The 20039-nt window shown below is 42.8% G+C and overlaps 1 protein-coding gene across 1 annotated transcript in view; it reads left to right on the forward strand.

Annotated features, from left to right (window-relative positions):
* Nucleotides 1-20039, forward strand: part of LOC142451656 (antigen WC1.1-like) — a 208777-nt gene that overhangs the window by 176020 nt on the left and 12718 nt on the right. The window contains exons 19-23 of the mRNA XM_075553369.1: nt 8062-8376; nt 15310-15618; nt 15708-16022; nt 17579-17662; nt 17767-18081. Coding sequence (XP_075409484.1) covers nt 8062-8376; nt 15310-15618; nt 15708-16022; nt 17579-17662; nt 17767-18081 — 1338 coding nt within the window. The remainder of the gene's footprint in view (nt 1-8061; nt 8377-15309; nt 15619-15707; nt 16023-17578; nt 17663-17766; nt 18082-20039) is intronic.

Consider the following 20039-nt stretch of genomic DNA (forward strand, 5'->3'; position numbering starts at 1 on the left):
AGGGCTCGTTGCATTGGATTAAAAAGACTGTGAGCTGAGACCTGGGTGTAGAGGAAATGAGAATAATGTCAGAGAATATCCTATTGACTTAATCTGATTGGATAAGGTGCCCTAGAACAATCCCACTTAAAGAGAGCTAATAGAATTCGGATATAAATAGATATAGTGTCTGTGGTCTTAAAGACTTGAAGAAAAACAAGCGGCCATCTAGCTCAGAAGCAACAAAGCCCACAGGGAAGTAGCACACCAGCCTGTGAGATCAAGATATGCTGATGCTATCAGTTATCCGGCATCAAAGAACAATAAATCATATCATTGTGTGCTCACCTCCCTGATACAATTACTGAATACAAATGTGTGCATAAGCAAATGTGGTGATGAAAGTTGATAGTGCCCAGCTATCAAAAGATACAGCATCTGGTATTTTAAAGGCTTGAAGGTAAACAAGTGGCCATCTAGCTGAGAAGCAACAAAGCCCACATGGAAGAAGTACACCAGCCTATGTGATTATGAAGTGTCGAAGGGATGAGGTATCAGCCATCATGGAACAAACTAATCATATCGTTGTGAATGAGGGGAATGAGGAAAGGGGAACCAAAGCCCATTTGTAGGCAACTGGACATCCTCTTATGGAAGGGTCTCGCAGAGGAGAGGAGCCAGTCAGGGTGCAGTGTAGCAATGATGAAACATACAACTTTCCTCTAGTTCCAAAATGCTTCCTCCTCTCCCACTATCATGATTCTAATTCTACCTTACAAATCTGACTAGACCAGCAGATGTACACTGGTACAGATAGGAACTGGAAACACTGGGAATCCAGGGCAGATGATCCCTTCAGGACCAGTGCTCAGAGTGGCGATACCAGGAGAGTGGAGTGGGGGTGGGGGGAGAAGAGGGTACTGACTACAGGGATCTACATATAACCTCCTCCTTGGGGGACGGACAACAGAAAAGTTGGTGAAAGGAGACGTCAGGTAGTGTAAGAAATGACAAAACAATTATAATTTATGAATTGAATGGTTCATGGGGGTCGAGGGAATGAACTGATGCCAGGGGCTTACATGGAGAGCAAATGTTTTGAGAATGATGAGGATAACGAACGTAAAAATGTGCTTTATACAATTGATATATGTATGGAATGTGATGAGAGTTGTATGAGGCCACAATAAAATGATTTTAAAAATACATCAAATAAAACATCCATAGGGGGGAAAAATAACAACCCACCGCCAAAAAAAAAAAAAAGTCACAGCCACCCCTGTCAACACTCATCTTGGTGCCCCAAATGCTAGACTTGCTTGGGTTCATTTGAACTGCTGACTCCAAATGGCACAGTTAGCTCTGGATTTGAAGGTACGGAGCACATGACAACCACCACTCTTCACTGCTCACTCATGACAAATCAGGACACTGTAATGTAGTGTCTAAATTAATGCCTTGTGAGCATGAAGGAAACTAATTATGAAGGAGCAGTGGAGTGCGTGAGAATCTCCTTGTTTCACACTGAAATCACAGATTCTGATGCACACTCTCCAGTCACTCGACACAAGAAATGAGATGACATGGTCTCTCCAATGCAATTTCTGAATCCGCACCCCAGCAACCCCAGGAACAAGCCAAACCACCCATACACCGAGAAAACAAATTTGTGTTGGGCTTTGTAATCACTTCAATTCCAACTCACAGAGACCCTACGTAGGGTTTCTAAGGATATAACTATTACAGGAGCAGAGAGCCGCCTGGGTCATCCACAGTATAAATATAGACACATCCATGCTCCTATTTTTTGTGCAAAATGCATATATCATTTCCCATCATTTACTTTAAGTTTTGCGTTGTTTCAGACACTGAAAAGGAATATCACACCAGCAACATGCACATGACTTCTGTTGCTCTATCTGGACACATGGTCACTCTGGCTTTTTAATCCATTGCACTCGGTGCAGTTGAACAGACAATACCTACCATTACATTTAGATGAATCACTGGATTCTTCCTCCCCTTTTTTACAGATGGAGTTGTGGCCAAATCTCCAAGATTACATATAGTTTCTATAACTGTATTAGGTATTCGTATAACACACTCACATAAAGAACACTTCCAAAAATATAATGTCCAACGTAAGGTGCTTTGTGGAGAGAAAACAAAAGCCACACAATTTGTGATTGACAAGAACAGATAAGGCATACATTGTTTTCACAAACATAAGCTCTTCAGGAATCCCCACTTTGGTATAAATATAGGCATGTAAACATGTAAATATGTTCTATATAAGGATAGGGGTATTGATCTATGTACATATACTTATATGTTAAAGTATTAAGGTAGCAAATGAACTTAGGGCCTCTGCTAAAGTCTTCCCTCAACACAAGAACACTTTGTTCTAATAACTTGGCACTCCATGATACTCACCTTCTTGACAAAATTGCTGAAGACAAAATGGGTGCATAAGCATATGTGGTGAAAAAAGCTCATGATGCCAAGGTATAAAAAGATATAGCATCTGGGGTCTTAAAGGCTTGAAGTTAAACAAGCAGCCGCCTAGCAGGGAAGCAACAAAGCTTACTTGGAAGAACAAACCAGTCTGTGTGACCACGAGGGATCAGGTATCAGAAGATCAAAAACAATTATACCAATGTGAATGAGGGGGGTTATAGTGGAGACCCAAAGCCCATCAGTAGACAATTGGACATTCCCTCACAGAAGGGTCACACAAAAAGGACAATTCAGCCAGGGTGCAGTTGAGCACCAATAAAACAGACAACATTCCTCAGGTTCTTTAATGCTTCCTCCCGCCCCTCCCAGCCCCAATATCGTGACCCCTGTTTTACCTCACAAATCCTGCTAGACCAGAATATGTACATCCATACAAATAAGAGCTTTTGGCACGCTGAAGCCAGGACAGATAAACCCCTCGGAAGCAGTAATGACAGTAGTAATGCTATGAGAGGAGGAGCAGGGGGAGTAAGGGGGGAAAGTGGAAGCCTATAGCAATGATGGATGTGTAACACGCCACCCCCACTCCCAAGGGGATGCATAAGAGAACCAATTGTGAACGGATATAGTGGATGGTGTAAGATATGAATAATCATAATAATGTATCATTTATCAAGGGCACATGAAGGTGGATGGTGGGGTAGGGAGGGAAAGCGAGTTGATAATAAGAGCTCAAGTACAAAAATAACGTTTAAAAAATGATGATGGCAACATATGTACAACTTTCCTTGATATAATTGATTTATGGATTGTTGTAATATTTGCGAGAGCCCCCAAAAATGATTTTAAAAGAAAAGAATCCCCTCCTTCTCTTTGAAGTGTAGCTCCTTTATGTGTGGGGTTGTCTCATCCTCCCCTGCCTTCTCTGACCTTGTTGAATAAATCATTGACACGTCCCACCCAATGTAGAAAACTGCCATCCATTATCTCCTATGATATCACGTGTTTCTTCTCTTTCTTTCCCTCTCCTCTCCTCCCTGTTCTCCACTCTATTCTCTCCTCCCCGTCCTTCCATGACCCCAACCCTGTATGCTACATGTACTGAGCATGAGGAGACAGACTGGGCTTTCTACTCCCATAAACAGATACCGTCTCATAACCCACGGGGTCACTGTGAGTCACCATTGACGAGATGGTGGTGAGTGTGAGCATGTGGCAAATGATCTTCACTCTCCATTAGTTTTCCATTCTTTTTCTCAGTGCCTTGCTTTTAAATTTTTTATTCATCTCAGTTGTAAGTCACCCACTGTGTACAGCATGTTTTTATTATTTTTATAATTTGCTGTAACTTGGGAACCAATACATATGTCAGACTATTCCATAATTCAGGCATGTCAAGCATAATTGTGTAATTTATTCCACAATCACATGTTTTCCATAACATTATTACCTTCCTGGATTTCTGACACAATCTCCCTATTATCTCCTCCACATATATATATATCCCCCTTTCCCCAAACCCCTCTTATAGTTTCCCTGTAGGCTCAACATCCCTGGGGTTCCTTTACTGAAAAATAAGACAACTAACACAGGTTCAAGAGGGTGAGCCCCAATAGTGACCTACTTCTGAGATACTCAATAATATAACTGAATATAAGCAGAACATAACAGAATGACCACCTCTGGGTTGCCAGGATAACACGTATATTGCTACAGGATACAGGCTGCTAATGTACGAAAACCTTGTTTGCTCGCCAATCAACACTGTCCTGCTCTTAGGACAGCTGTCCTCTACCTCAGACAGTGTGTTCTCCAGGTCAAGTCCGCAGGTCACCAGTGTGTCTGGGGTAGAGTCCAGTTCACCCAGTGGAGTTCCCAGTTGGGGTCTCACCAATGCAGCCTCTGGAGCATAGCATCCACCTCAAAGATCCAGGACATGCACCTCACTGTCCCAGTGCTGTGCAGCATCCAGCCTGGGTGCCCAGGATACCCCGAGATGTCCTACGTCAATTCTGCCTTCCTGCTGCACCCCACTAATGCCCTCCCTACCTGGTGATACAAAGGGCATCCTGAGACTGTCCTCCCCACACCTGGCTGTCAGCCCTTCCACATCTACCCCCAACAGACATGCACCTATGTTCTCCCTGATGTGACGATTCCCTCTCCCCTCTCTTGTGCTGCCCCTTCCATTCCCATCAGTAAGCCTCATCCCTCTGACAGGGCCACCTCCCTCGCTGGGAGACCTCACCCAAGACCCACCTGGCTACCACTCAGCAGACAGTATCTACCCTCTCCCCGACATCTGATCCCAGATATTATGAGGTTCCCTTTGGCCAAGTGACCTACACTGTACTTATCTGGAGTGGATGATGGGTGGTCCAGCTCTTTACCAGGCTGTCTGGTCTCCCACCAGAATGCTGGATGGCATGCGAACGTGAGCTGTATCCATTCTGCTGCCTGTTCCTACCGCATGGATTCCTAACTTCACTCAGCACCCTGTCTTCCAGACCCTTCCACGGCCTGAGGGGTTTCATGGTTTCATGCCTGTTTTTAAGGGATGCAATGTACTTCAGTGTCTGCATGTACCAGAATTTTGTTGTTTTAAGATCATTTTATTGGGGCTCTTACAGCTCTTACAGCAATCCGTACATCAATCGTATCAAGCATATTTGTACACATGTTGCCATTATTATTTTCTAGACATTTACTGTCTATTTGAGCTCTTGATATCATCAGCTTCTCTTTTTCCCCTTCCTCCTACCCCACTTCCACCCTCGCAGCCCCTTGATAAAGTATAAATTATTATTTTCAATTCTTCCACTGATCACTGGGGAGGTTTGTATATGCATCGAAGATTGCTATCATTTCCCTCTTGTTCTCCTCCTGCCCCCACCTTCACTCTCCCTTCCTGGTAAAGCTACTCCCATTTCTGTTTCTGAGGGATTTATCTGACCTGCAAACCTGTGTCATGAACTCTTATCTGTCCCTGTGCACATGCTCCGGTCTATCCCAAAGTGTAAGACAGGACTGGGGTCATGATAGTGGGAGTGAGGAAGCCTCAAACAAATGAAGGAACATTGTGTATTTCCTCAGTGCTATATTCCGCCCTAGTCACTCATTCCTTCCTTGAGACCCTTCTATGAGGGGATTTCCTATTGTCCACAGATGGTTTTGGGATCTCTACTCCAACCCCCCTCATTCACAACAATATGGGGTTTTTATTTCTTTTGATGCCTTTTACCTGATCTGGTCGACACCTCATTCATGATCACACAGGCTTGTACCAGTTTCTTGATTCATTCTTCTATGATGGGAATTTAGGCTGCTTCCAGCTTCCTGCTATTTCCAGCCATTTCCTCATTCTTGCATAACTGTGCTGTGATGAACATGCTCTGTTTCTTATTTATTTTGAGACAACCTGCTTTTTAAATGGACTATTCATGTCATAACTCGTAACATTCAATTTTCCATAATAACTGACCTTTTAATGATTTTAATACAGTTGAGGAGCCTGGTGGGGCCCTACCCACTGTGCTGCTCACAGAAAGGTCAGTAGTTAATTTCTACCAGCCACTCTGTGTGTGAAGGATGGGACTTTCTACTGCCATGTAGAGTTCCTGTCTCCTGATAAGAGCCCCAATAAAGTGATTAAAAATAAAAAGACAGTCACAGTCTCAGAAAACCTTGGTGGTACTTCTACTCTGTCCTAGAGGGTCTCTGATTCTTATGTTGGCATGTACATTGTAACGTATTTAGATTTTCCATGATTCTCCTCTCTCTCTCCTTCCCTCCATGCTCCTGGACATCGAGCCATAAAGTCTCCGGGTGCTGACTCCAAGGGCTTTCTCTTCTTCTAGTCGGCCCTCTCTTCACGACTTGGGGAATTTGTCACATGATCCCTTCTCTTTGCATGCAGGGTAACTGTCCTAATGCAACGTTTGCATTCTACATAGAAACATCTCAAAGAATGCTGTGGGATATATATATATTTTTAAGTAAAGCAAAGCAGGTGACGATGAAGCTTCAGGTCTCTAAATCCAACCCAGAGCCTAGCACATGTACTTCTAGTTGCCTTTTGTTTCTCGTTCTTAGCCTTCACAGATTCCAAATCAGAGTCTATACTTTGTTGCTCAGTAGCAAGAAAATAAACCCATATTCACTCTTCTTTCCCATGTGAGGGCTTAGTTCTTTGAGCTCCCTCTTTCATAGCTTCAATATTACACAAATATGTCAGGAGAGAAGCTGATGAGTGCATAGTGGTCTCTATTCCCAAAATGTATCAGCATACCCACAAGGAGGAACCATGAAAATTATCATGTTTCTCTGTCCGGCAGCAGCTCCCATCCTTTCTGAGCACAGATCCTCAGCCATTAGCCCTGATCCTAAACTGTAAACTTCCATGAGTGAGAAAGAACATACAAGTCCTTGGCTAACCTCTGAGAGACTTATTCCCCAATATTGACGCCTCCCTTGCTTCCACAAATATAGTTCATATTTAGTGTAGACGGCTCCCACAAACGTAAAGTCTCTTCCATGTGTTTAACTTGATGTGGAGGTTGGGACACAATGTACTGAGCACTCTGATTCTCCTTGAACAGCTCCTGGTCAGGTGGTTTGGTGGCCCCAGGGGCCGTGCCCACCAGGCAGAGCGCTCTCCTCACTTCCTCCCTGTGGGAACCTCTTTCCACCTTCCTTCTTTCTGATGCCTTTTGCCCTTTGGATTCACCCCGGGGCAATTGTTCCCTGGTTGGTCCCCTGTGGTTGACTGTTCCCAGGGGAGCATACATCCCTGGAGCTATTGTTCACCTCACAAGACTGTCTGTTGTTTGACTGAACTCTGAGCCACAAGAGTAAGTTCGGTTCCAGGTTGGCAGGATATGTAAGCGCCATAGTCTCAGGGGTTCCCCACATTCTCTGTCAGATTGTAAGTCTGGTCATTTCATGGGTTTTAGTCTGTTTGACACGTTGCCCCGCTCTGTGCAGGAGCTCCTCTTGTGGTTTGCGTTCTCTCACAGAGCACTCCGCACTCCTGAACCGGCATCCGTTTATTCCTTCTCTGGCCGGAAGCACTGCCAGGTGAGCAGCCCAGGTGCTGACTGCATCCTCGTTGCTCTAACTTCTGCATTAAAGACTCCGAGCTCCCAGGGAGACTTTCAGCTCCCAGCTCGATGGCACTTGTGGTTGGTTTGTAAAAGTCTGTTCAGCAGCTGGTCCATATCCACGACTACCTGACTGAAGTCTCTAGTTCTGCTCACTGAGGGAAACGCCACTAATTGCTGAGGGCAGAGTTTCTGACATGTCTGGTACATCCTCTTAGCGTCTGGCTTCACACTCTACAAAGGAGAAGGTTAGCAGTGATAGGGCCTAAGAAATAGATTCCATACACAAGCTTATTTCAGTTTGAATTAATTTATTATTCTTCAATGCTACTGTCTTGGATCATTTTGTTTCTGTAGAAAACCAGACTGAGATGCCACAAAGATGCAATGACTTCATGTCTGACACAGTGGATTCCACAACCTCAAAGGACAGCACTGTCAATTGCTCAGGTGAGCATTCCCGAAAGAAGGATAGCCCTTCCATGTCTGTATAAATGTCTCCACTGACTTGAATCTCTCTCCTCAGAGAGCAGACAGCTCCGCCTGGTCAACGGGGACAGTCGCTGTGCAGGGAGAGTGGAGATCTATTACCAAGGTTACTGGGGCACCATTTGTAGTCGCAGCTGGGACATGCAGGATGCCCAGGTGGTGTGCAGACAGCTCGGCTGTGGAGAAGCCCTCGCAATCATGCCTTTGGGTCACTTTGGTGTGGGATCAGGCCCTATCTGGCTGGATGAACTGGGATGCACAGGAATGGAGTCTCGTGTGTGGTCATGCCCATCCCGTGGCTGGGGGCAGCACTACTGCGATCACAGCTATGACGCAGGAGTCATCTGCTCAGGTATGGTTATTGTCTTGTCCACTGGCTGGGAGAAAGGAAGTCTGCAGAGCACAGCATATCTTAACTCTTGGGTGATTGATTCACCACAGTGTCTTAACCACAAACTCATGGTCTTCGATGACTCAAAGCATCCGTGAAGAACAACTTCATTTCTTCCCACTGAGTGGTAAGCTGCTTGTTTTCCATCTCCAGTGGTCTTGACTAACAAATAGTATGCTCTAGTGTCATCCAGAGACGCTCTGGTGGTTCAGTGCTTGCTCGCTGAGCTGTGTTCAAGTTCAGCGATTGAAAACCACGAGCTCCTCCTCTGAGGAAGGACAGAGGTTCTACTTGTGTAAAGAGTTACCGTCTCAGAAATGCACAGGCCAATTCTACCCTGCCCTGTAGGCTTGCTCTGAGCTGGCTTCAACATAATGATGGGAATTTCTTCATATGAGTACTATCCTAATTAAAATCAAATTTTATAACGTTAAACATAATCTCTTTCTAGAAAAGTAATAGGAAACTGTGAGGACCATAAAACTAAGAGTAAATTGTCCTGAGTCACAGGATTCTCCTTCCATTATTCCTGGAAAAGCTTCTCTCTCCCTTTTCTCCTTTGAAACAACATCCCTGTGAGCTCAGATTTTGGGGAATACTTCACAGACAATTGCGAGTCAGTAGAAGATACAATAAGGATCAATTGGTGTGTCAATATGTAATGCTTCCCTTGATATAAAACCAAGCTCAATGCCACTGAATTGATTCCTACTCACAGCAACCCTGCAGGATATAAGATAACTTTCCCTGTGTATTTTTGTGACTGAAGCTCCTAACAAGGACAGAGAGTTTCATCTTTCTCCCGAGGAGCAGCTGATGTCTTTGAACAGCTGGCCTGGCAGGCAGCAAGGCAACATGTGATCCACTTTGCCACCTGGGCCCCTTCCCCCGTACTGTAAGAGAAGTGAATTTGAGGGCTTTGTTTTGTGAGGTTTTAGAATGCAGGCAAAGAGACCAGTAGTATCTTTGAAGAAGGTAGAGAGGGCTTCGAGTAGCTGAGGGTAAAGAACAAGGAGCTGACTCAGATTACCTAAGTGGTCTCTGTGCACGTGGAAGCCCAGGTGTGATGGGAAGACTATCAAGTGTGTGTCTATGTGAATTCTGTATATCTAATTGTAATGAAAGAAAGAGATTGAGATTGGGGTATAGAGGAGGTGATAATGTAGGCAGAAAATGCCCCAATGTTGAAATTTGATTAAATAAGTTGCCTAAGTTCAACAACAACAACAACAACTCACACACAAAACAAACTACCATTGAGTTAATTCCATCTCGTGGCAATGCTATTGATAATTTTCTATTAGCCTCACCTTTCTCCCTTAGAACATCTGGTGTGTTTGAACTATTGACTTCATGATTAGCGCTTCAATAGTTGTTGAATAGCGCCACCAGGATAATAGACAAATTTACATCTGACTATAATTTTCAGTTTGGTTTAATTCAAATCAATACATGGCTCCCTGAGGAGCACTTACCCTAAACATACAGTAACCTGATCTCTCATCAACTAATCTCTGTGCTTGAAGCTATCCATGTGTTTTCTCCCAAACCACAAATGAAGTTTCAGAAGAGATGAGCCAAGGAGAGTAAGTCTGGATGCCAACCCTATTCTCTGAATTTCACCAAGTCACTAACCCTCCCCAGGTTGTGTCATTTCTGGTGTTATGCAAGAACACAGTACAGGTCTTCCCTGACTTGCAGTAGCGCTCTACTCCAATGACTGCATCATAAATTGGTCCCAATATAAATCAAATTATCTCCATTTAATTACTATTCTACTATTTCAATTACGTGTTTTAATAGTAAATGCTAACATTGAATATTTGTCAGTGAATATCTGAGAATAGCATCAGCAAATTACATGCTGCAACATTGTATATAGTACATAATATTACTGATACAGTGCACACAAAAAAACAGATGGTTATAGATGTAGTTCATTGTAACACAAATGCATGATAAAGTGGGGATGATTGTACTCAAGATTTACAATGTTTAAGTTTTCTTGATTTTAATATTATCTATGAAAAAAGGACATTATATAGATTGTGGTAAGAGCTGTACGAGCCCCCAATAAAATGATTTTTTTAAAGAAAAGAAAAACAGACATTAGTAGGAAGCATATAAAAACACAACACTCTGAGAGAGACTACTAGAGACTACTAAGGGGGCATAGGTTAATACTAAGTAATTAGGATACTTTCATTGCTTAAGAGAAAAATCAGATTTCTATGCCTCACCTGAGAATTATGCGTCTCTGTCACTCCTAGAATAACCAACCACTAAAGAGAGATTTTGTGTTTGTATAACAACCACACGTAAATAAGCCTCTTCAGTCCTTTTATCACCAGTCACTCAATCTGGAATGTTAGACTTGTGAGAGGAGACTATGGAAAGTACTGGATTGTCAGAAGAGCAAACAGCTCTGATTTGGAAGACTTTGAGTCAGAATGGTCCTTGTTGTTGTGAGACCCCATCCAGTCAATTCTTACCCACAGACACCCTGTGCTCAATAGAATGAAACACTGCCAGCCCTGAGCCATCCTTACACATCTTTCCATGCTTAGACTGGATTGGACTGGATCGGATCAGATTGGCAAAAGCCACTGTGAGGTTGCACGACATTGTATCTCAAACTCAAAGTAGCAGCTTCCAATGCAAATAGTGTTTATGACCCAGAGGAAGGAGTCAAGCGTCCATTTGCTCTAGGAGACTCCAGGAAATGGTTACTTCAGGTGCGTGCTGAGCCATTCAGGTCTTCCTAATCATGTCCAACCAGGATGGATGCATCCATTCTCTAGAACCTGGAGAGCATTCTTCAGGATTCCCCCCCAAAAAATGCTGCCTTCCCAAATAATTGATAACTGTGTATACAGGCAGTACCCAACCCAGGCCTACCTGGAGTATAGCATTCAGACTCCTGATGATAATGTCATGATTGTAGGTTGGACACAGAAAAACAAACATGACATAAACCCCTTGCTACAGTCTATTCCAACTCATCGTACCTCCTTATAGGATTTCTGAGTCTTTACAGGAACAGACAGCCTCATCTCTTCCCCATGAGGCAGCTTGCAGATTTGAATCATGGACCTTGGTTAACAGTGGAACACTTACTTGTTAGCACCACAAAATAAATAATTAAATTAACACTCCCAACTCACTGCCATGGACTCAATACTGACTCAGCAACCCTACAAGACAGGATAGAACAGCCCTTGTGGGTCTCTGAGAATGTTTAACTGTTAACGGGGGTAGATACCCCCATCTTTTCACTTTAGAACTGCTTGTAGTTTGCAGCTGCCGACCAACACATACCCACTAGGCCACCTCCTCGTGACACTTCCACAGAGCTCCTTGAATACATTCTTCTTCTTCAGGATGAGGAACAATATATTCCTACATAACAAAGATATATAACGAATGATCTACACTAAACCAGTGTTATTTTTTATTTCAGGCATCTGGAATAGAAAATTGATAGGGGTCCCTTTCAACAAACGGTAGTCTAGATTACTACATGCTTTCAACATACAACAATTAATGGGTATTTTTGCAATTAAAATGAATGAAATTTCTTAATCATTACAAGGCATACATATTTAGTTAAAGACTTGAGTGGATTTTGTGTGTGCCTATCTTTTAGAATTAAGTGGAATTAGAAGATTGGATTTGTGAGAACAGTGTACACCTGGACCCCCAAAACAAGCCACCCTACTGCCATTGAGTTGATACTGACTCATAGTGACCCTAGAGGACAGAGTAGAGCTGTCGCTTGGGGTTCTCAAGGCTATAAACCGTTATTAGAACAGACAGCCTCCTCTTTCTCCTGTGATTAGTGAGTTAGAACAGCTGGCCTTGTGGACTGCATCACACTGAGTTAGACAAAGGAGAATTGACTCTGTCGGGAGCTAATGGTAACTAATGTTTCTAAGACACGTGTTTTTCATCACATCTGACCCAGAGATTTGGGATTTTCAATATAAAAATAACACAGAGCTTGAAGGATATCCAATACTCAATAAAATGCCCTCTAGAGAAGTGACTAAGCTGGATGCGAATGCTGCCACCTTGGGTTTACTTCAGGGACTCATCCCAGCACAGAGTTTGATACTCAGATGCTCCAAAGATCTTCATGATATGAATGTCGCTCATATTCTGTCTACAGGCTATGACAGTAGGAAGGCAAAGCCAAGAGCTTCACTGGGTGATCTATTTGATGGCTACTAACAATTAAGTACAAGATTGAAGGAAATGTTCTAAAACTTATTGTGGTGTGGTGGTGATTGAACAACCCTTCTTGATGTGATTGAACTACTGAATTGTATAAGATGTGAATTATATGACAATAAAGATGTAGTTTAAAAAACAGTGTCATGCTTGTAGTGCAGGCCGGCAAAGCTGCATCGTTCAAAGCAGCAGCATCCAAATCTCCAAACCAAACCATTGAGTCAATTCTCAGTGCAGGCTGAGTCCAGCAGTATTAAAATTGGGAAATACTGACAGCTCTGACCCTGACCCCATGAAGACAAAAGAAGTAGATTAGCAATGAGTTTCAGCCTTGTTTGTATATTATATTTTATAAGTTACCCTTATGCAAGAAACAGTTTGTTGTTATAAATAACCACAGAGATTTTTAGTAAAAATATACATTTCTGATGCAACCCTACCAAATATTTTCTAGACAGCCTTTTCGGTGTCCCTCCTCTCACAGTGTCACCACGTGGGTCGACCTCACTGCACCCCACCGTGATGTCACTGGGGTTAAGGGGACACTGGTGAAATACATTTAACACTTGTTCAACAAATGTTTTCAAAAAATATTTATATCTTTCTTTTATATTGAGGCTTTTGCATTTTAGCAACCTTTACCAAGCATTATGTCCTTTTGCAAGGCCTGGTGTATCTTATAATTTGTCTAAAATCTGTGAGATGAAGTTTCACCATCCTTGCTTCTAAGGAAACGTCTGGCTATACTTTGTCCAAGAGATATTTGTTCTCTGGTAGTCCATGATACTTTCAATATTCTTTGTGAACAACATCATTCAGTACAAATTATAGAATTAAAACATATCAATTACTGTCACACACTCAATTATTAAGACTCAAATTTGTAAGAAAACCCTCTGGCATGACATGACCCACAAGTTGACTTGACTCATATGCTTTCATTGAGAACCAGCTCACAGATCAAATGGCATTACTAGGCGTTCAAGATAGATATCCAAGCTCCCCAATCGCAAACATTTCTATCTGTCTGAGATTCTATAACGTGTAGGCTCATATATGAACAACTTGTTTTCTGCTTAGAACACCTAAAAAAATCTTGAAACATTCTACCATCAAAACTTGCCTGTAAAATAAAGTGTTCAATCATGAAAGTGGCTTAGCCTGTAGCACTCCAGCCAGCAGGGAGCTACCTGATATGCACAGAATAACTACTCAAGACTTGAGATTGAGTCAGGAGGGAAGGAAGAGCCACTCCAGGGAGAGACGACCTCTCAAGGTTCTCCACTCACCAGTTTTCATTTGCACACTGAAGGAAGAAGTTTACACAAATTCAAATTCAGGGGCTATTCTGGGCACCATGACTTCAGACACTAGGTGTTCTCCTGGTTGGTAGGTAAGAAACATTGTCACACTACAGCACATTCAGCCCTAAGGGAGATTCCTGTTGTTTGTGACAAGGAATCTCCTTATCACTGGGCATTTGTGCCAAGTTCCTGGCACAATAGTCCTGACATGTAAAGAGTCACACACTCAAGGTTACACGGACTTTGCACCCAAGTAATCCTCCTCGGGGAAAGAGTGCAAGGCTGCCCATCACGCGCTGTATTTCTCCTCTTCAGTCATCTTTTTGTCGGCAGTTTGACATGTATTTCCACATGCAGATCTTTTTGGTTCAAATCATTTTATTGGGGCTCATACAACTCTTATCAAAATCCATACGTACATTTATTGTGTCAATCACATTTGTACGTTTGTTGCTATCATCATTCTCAAAACATTTTCTTTCTACTTGAGCCCTTGGTATCAGTTCCTGTTTTCCCCTCTCTCCACAAAGGACCCTTAATAATTTATAAATTATTATTATTTTTCATGTCTTACACTGTCTGATGTTTCCCTTCACTCACTTTTCTGTTGTCCATCCTCCAGGGAGGAGATTATATACATCATTATGATCGGCTAGGGAAAGGGCATTTATAGAAGTCTAAATACAAGCATGTGCATATGTAAATATATTTATATATGGTGATGGGGAAAGATATTTATGAGCATATATTTATAGGTTTAATATTAAGGTAGTAGATGGACATTGGGCCCCTCCTCAAGTACTCCCTCAAGACACATCCAGATTTTATGATTTTCCTTAACTCCAGTAGAATTGGACAGGAAAGGACAGAGACATAGTCAGAATTCTAGCCCCAGCAGCTCAGAACAACTTTCCAACCTTCTCTAATTGGTCTACATTCTCTCCTACCTGATTGTCCTCCTCATTACCCACCTCATCGCCTTTTTTTTTTAACTTTAACCTCTAAGTGAGTCGTGCTTTCACATCTCTGCAATAAAGTTTCAGTGTCCTTTTACTGTGGAATTTCCTTGTTCCATGAAGGTTCCAGACCCCAATAGGAAAGTGTTATTTCTTCCCAAAACATGTTCCAGCCAGTTATTCTAAACCAATATTTTCAAACCTTCTTGGAAAGCTCTTCAGAAACATTCACTAATTCCCATTTTATGCATTAATATTAGAATTCTGTCCCATGCCTCACCACTAAGGAAAGGAAAGTTTTCACATCATGATCGGTAATATCTTCACATCATAACCTGTAATGTCTTTACCAAAAGTCAAGACAGGACCATGAACACTCACTGTGTTTGTTTCTCCTCCCTTAGGATTTGTGCATCTGGTTGGAGGTCATGGACCCTGCTCTGGGCAAGTGGAAGTGAATTCAGGAGAAGACTGGACCGCAGTGTATGATGTGAATTTTACACTCCTCACTGCCCAAGTCATCTGTGCAGAGCTCGGGTGTGGCAAAGTTGCATCTGTCCTGAGGGACGTGCCCTTGAGAGGTGCCAATAGAAAGGTCTGGAATGAGCAATTCCAGTGTAAGGGGGAAGAATCTGAGCTCTGGTTCTGTCCCAGAGTGCCCTGTCCCAGAGACACTAGTCCCCACAGAAAGACTGTCCACGTCGTCTGTTCAGGTGAGCCTCACAGTGGATCTTTAACTTGCCTTCATATTCTCTTGGTTTAAGAAAAACACATTTTGCTGAAATTCCTCTTCTTCCACCAGAGTACACAGAAGTCCGGCTCATGAAAAATGGCAACTCCCAGTGTGAGGGACAAGTGGAGATGAATCTTTCTGGAGCCTGGAGTCCACTCTGTGCCTCCCACTGGAGCATGGCCAATGCCAATGTCGTCTGTCACCAACTGAACTGTGGAGTCGCAGTCTCCACCCCAAGAGCATCCTCTCAGCAAGGAAGAGAGCAGATCTTGAAACACAGATTTCACTGCTCAGGACTCGAGTCGTTTTTGTGGAATTGCCCTGTGACTGTCCTGGGGATTCCTGCGTGTGCCCAGGGAAGCACAGCCTCTGTGGTCTGCTCAGGTGAGAGAGGAGTAAGGGCTCGCTCTCTGCTGCTCTGGTTTCTCCTCACCCCTGGGTGTTGCCTTCCTTCCGTGTCTCAAAATGGGCAGATTCAGTACAGAGCCCTGCTCCTTCTCTCTCCTCCGTCACTGTTGTTTACTCTGCCTCCTTTTCTAATCACGTTTTAATCCAATTATTTACACTACTGCCTTTTGCTCAAGGCTTATCATCTCCATGTTTTTCTCTCATCTTTTTCCATTCTCTGTCATAGAGAAATTAGGCAGAGTGTGTTTCTAACCTTTATTTGCCAATTTTTAAAAACTTTAACTTTCAGTATATTCGTTTTTGTCTTACTTCTTTGGCTCTATATTATTTTTATGATTCATCCAACTCATTGGTTAAACAGTGTTTCATTCATGCTCTCATGTAAAGTACCCCATAAAAAGATCACATGAAAATATATCGACCCATGTAACTACTGGCAGTGATATGTTTCCAATTACTGACTATAACCAGCAATGATATTACCAATCATGTGAAAATGTTTTTTTTTGTAAATGCATGTCTTTTCTTGGGAGTTTAACGTTTGCCATTTTGTTTTCACTCTCTAGAAATTTTAATATTTCTAATTTTAATGAAATACAAATTGATCAATATTTTGTATACACTTGAAACTTATGTTCATTTTAAAAGAGCTTTTTCTTAGCAGAGATCATGAAGATACTCTTTTACACAACTTTTGGAAGTTTGATTGTCTGTTTTTAGTATATAATAGATCAATTCTAGTGCAATTTATTTCTGCACCTGATGTGATGAAGTTGTCAAGCTCTGTATTCTCACATGGATTTCTAATAAGCTCATCCTACTTTCTTGAAAATGCTTTTCTCCTGCAGCGCCACCTTTATCACAAACTGAGTCCATGTATATTCTCGTCTTTTCTAGACTCTCCATTCTTTCCACAATATCACTTCTCTGTTCTTTCACCAATACCACACTTGCTTAATCACTTTCTAGTGTATCCAGTTCCTTAATCACTTTCCTTTTTTTATAATCATATTATTGGGGGTTCGTCCAGCTCTTTTAACTAACCACACATACATCCATGGTGTCAAGCACATTTGCACATATGTTCCCATCACCATCTTCAAAATATTTTCTTTCTACTTGAGTCCTTGGTATCAGCTCATTTATCTGACTTCCTCTTGAACCTTTGCTAACTTATGATATTTTCCCTGTCTTACTGACACTGAAGGATGTCTTTCTTTATCACTCTCCATTGTATCCAGTAACCCTTCACTTTTCTCTGAGACCTTATCTCCAAAAGTTGACCTTACATGGGTCAGTGCAGCTTTGCCGACTTTTCCTGTGTCACCATAAGGACAATAGTTTGTTAAAAGGAGGCATATTTGTCATTGTCAAAAGAGGGACTCTCTAAAGAAGGTCAACTATGGAGTTATGATACTTTTACACCAATATTAAGATTTTCACATCAGGCTCCCTCGGTAAATATTCATTTTATTTATTTCCACTTTCCATGGCACAGCCCCTCTGCTCCCCTAACCATCTCGTTTCTATAGGAAATCAGACGCAGCTGCTGCCCCCGTGCAATGTGTCCACGTCTGATGCAGCAGTCTCAGAGGACAGTGGGGCCAACTGCTCAGGTGAGGGCGCCTGCAGGTGCAGAATCTATTCCCACCGCTGTACAGCTGCCTTCTCTACAATTTCCCATCTGCAAACGCCCTGTTGAAGTTCCTGTCTCACACAGAGAGCAGATGGCTCCGCCTGGTGAACGGGAGCAGCAGCTGTGAGGGGAGACTGGAGATCTACCATAGCGGCTCCTGGGGCACCATTTGTGATGACAGCTGGGACCTCAGTGATGCCCACGTGGTCTGCAGACAGCTGGGCTGTGGCGTGGCCCTGACCGCCACTGGTTCTGCTCATTTTGGGGAAGGAGCAGGACCTATCTGGCTTGATGAGTTGAACTGCACAGGAGAAGAGTCCCATGTGTGGAGATGCGCTTCCCGGAAATGGGGGCAGCATGACTGCAGGCACAAGGAGGATGCAGGGGTTGTCTGTTCAGGTAAGCTCTCTCTCTCTATCTCTTTTTGGAGTGGGCAGCTTCATACTCCACGAGGGTTGGGACATGGGCTTTGGGGAGCCTCAGCTACACAAGTCTGAGAGACTGGGAGTTTCTAGCTATGGTCCTTGCTATTCACATACCTGCGGGTGACAAATGTCTCCCTACATTGATTTCACCGCACATTTCTAGTGTTTCCCAAAGAAACTGGACTTGGATTTTAGACATAGTAAAAATACTGATCTATTTCAAATCTCACTAACATCTTGAATATCAGTTAATAACTGGAAGGCTACTTCCCTTGACCTCAGTTACTCTACGCCCTATCTCAGACCCAGGTTTTCAGGGGCTAATTGCTCAGACATGGACAGCATATTCCTTTTGTGTAGTCTGCCCTTAGTCGGGACGCTCTGCTGAAATCTGTCCACTTTAGGGGAATCTGGTGGTGTTTGAAATTCCAGTGGCTCAGCTGACAGCAAGGCACCAACATGCGAGCAATCACCAGTATGACACACGGTCAGACAATTGACAGACACACTGCTGACACCAAATGGATCTTGGCTAAAAGCAGAAAATTCCAGAGAACTGCTTGTTTATATTTTCTGGACTGTGAGAACACATTCTACTGCGTGGATCAGAGCAAGCTATAGACAGCATGGAGACAGGTGGGAATTCCAGAACACTTCAGTTTGCTCACGATGGACCTGTACACAATGACGCAACTGCTCAAACAAAGCAAGGGAACACTGCGTGGTTCAAAGTCAGGAGGGCTGTGTGGCAGGGTTGTATCCTCTGGTCATGCTTATATAGTCTGTATGATGAACAAATCATTAAAGAAACTGAACCATATGAGGAAGAATTAGCATGACGGGTAAGATTTATTAACAACCTTCTAACAGAGATGACACAATCTTGCTTGCTGAAAATTAGGATTTGAAGTACGTTTGATCATGATCGAGGATTGCAGTTTTCAATATGGTTTACCATTAGATGTAAGAAAACAAAACCCTCACTACTGTACCAATTGATCATTGATTACATTATGATAAGCAGAAAAGATTAAAGCTGTCGAGGATTTCATCTTGCTTGTATCCATCATCAATGCTCAGGGAAGCAGCACTCAAGGTATCAAATGACCTTCTGCATTAGATAAATCTGCTGTACAAGCTCTCTTTAAAGTTTGGAACATCAAGGCTGCCACTTTGAGACCTAAGGTGTGCCTGAGACACCCCATGGTATTTTCAATTGTTTCATAAGCATGTGAAGTTTGGATATTGGGTGAGGAAGATGAAAGAAGAATTGATGCTTTGAATTTTGGTGCTGGTAAAGAATATTGAAAGCATCATAAACTTCCTAAAGGACAAACCAATTCCTCTTAGAAGAAGTTCGGGCAGAGTGCTTCTTAGAAGCAGAGACGGCAAGACCTATCATACATACTTGTACATGTTGTCAGGAGAGACCAGTCCTTGGGGAAAGATGTCATGCTTGGTAAAGTAGAAGGGCAGTGGAAAAGAGGAAGACTTCATCAGATAGATGACACACTGGCTGCAACAATGGGCTCAAACATAACAAAAATTATGAGGATTGGGAAGGACTGCACAGTATTTTGTTCTGTACACAGGGTTATTTTGAGTCAGAAATTACTTGATGCCGTCTACCAACAGCAGCATATAAGAGTTGGCAGAGCACAGGTGGAGGGAAAGGGGCCCTGATTAAGAAAAGCGACAGAAATTGACTTATGAACTCCTGCAAGGGGTGAGGCTCCCTTACACTTGGTTTCATCTCCTAGATTGGAGGAAGCAGTCAAGAGTGCCACATTGGATCCTAGCGCTCCAATTGTAACTGCCTTGCCACCATCTTCCACAGTGAAACTCACAAGGGGAACCCTCAACCCATGAAAACTCTACTATCTACACACCCCCATCCTGCATACAAACAGTTTACTACTCTAGAGATTAGTA

Source organism: Tenrec ecaudatus, chromosome 6, assembly GCF_050624435.1.
Source record: "Tenrec ecaudatus isolate mTenEca1 chromosome 6, mTenEca1.hap1, whole genome shotgun sequence".
Classification (NCBI taxonomy): Eukaryota; Metazoa; Chordata; class Mammalia; order Afrosoricida; family Tenrecidae; genus Tenrec; species Tenrec ecaudatus.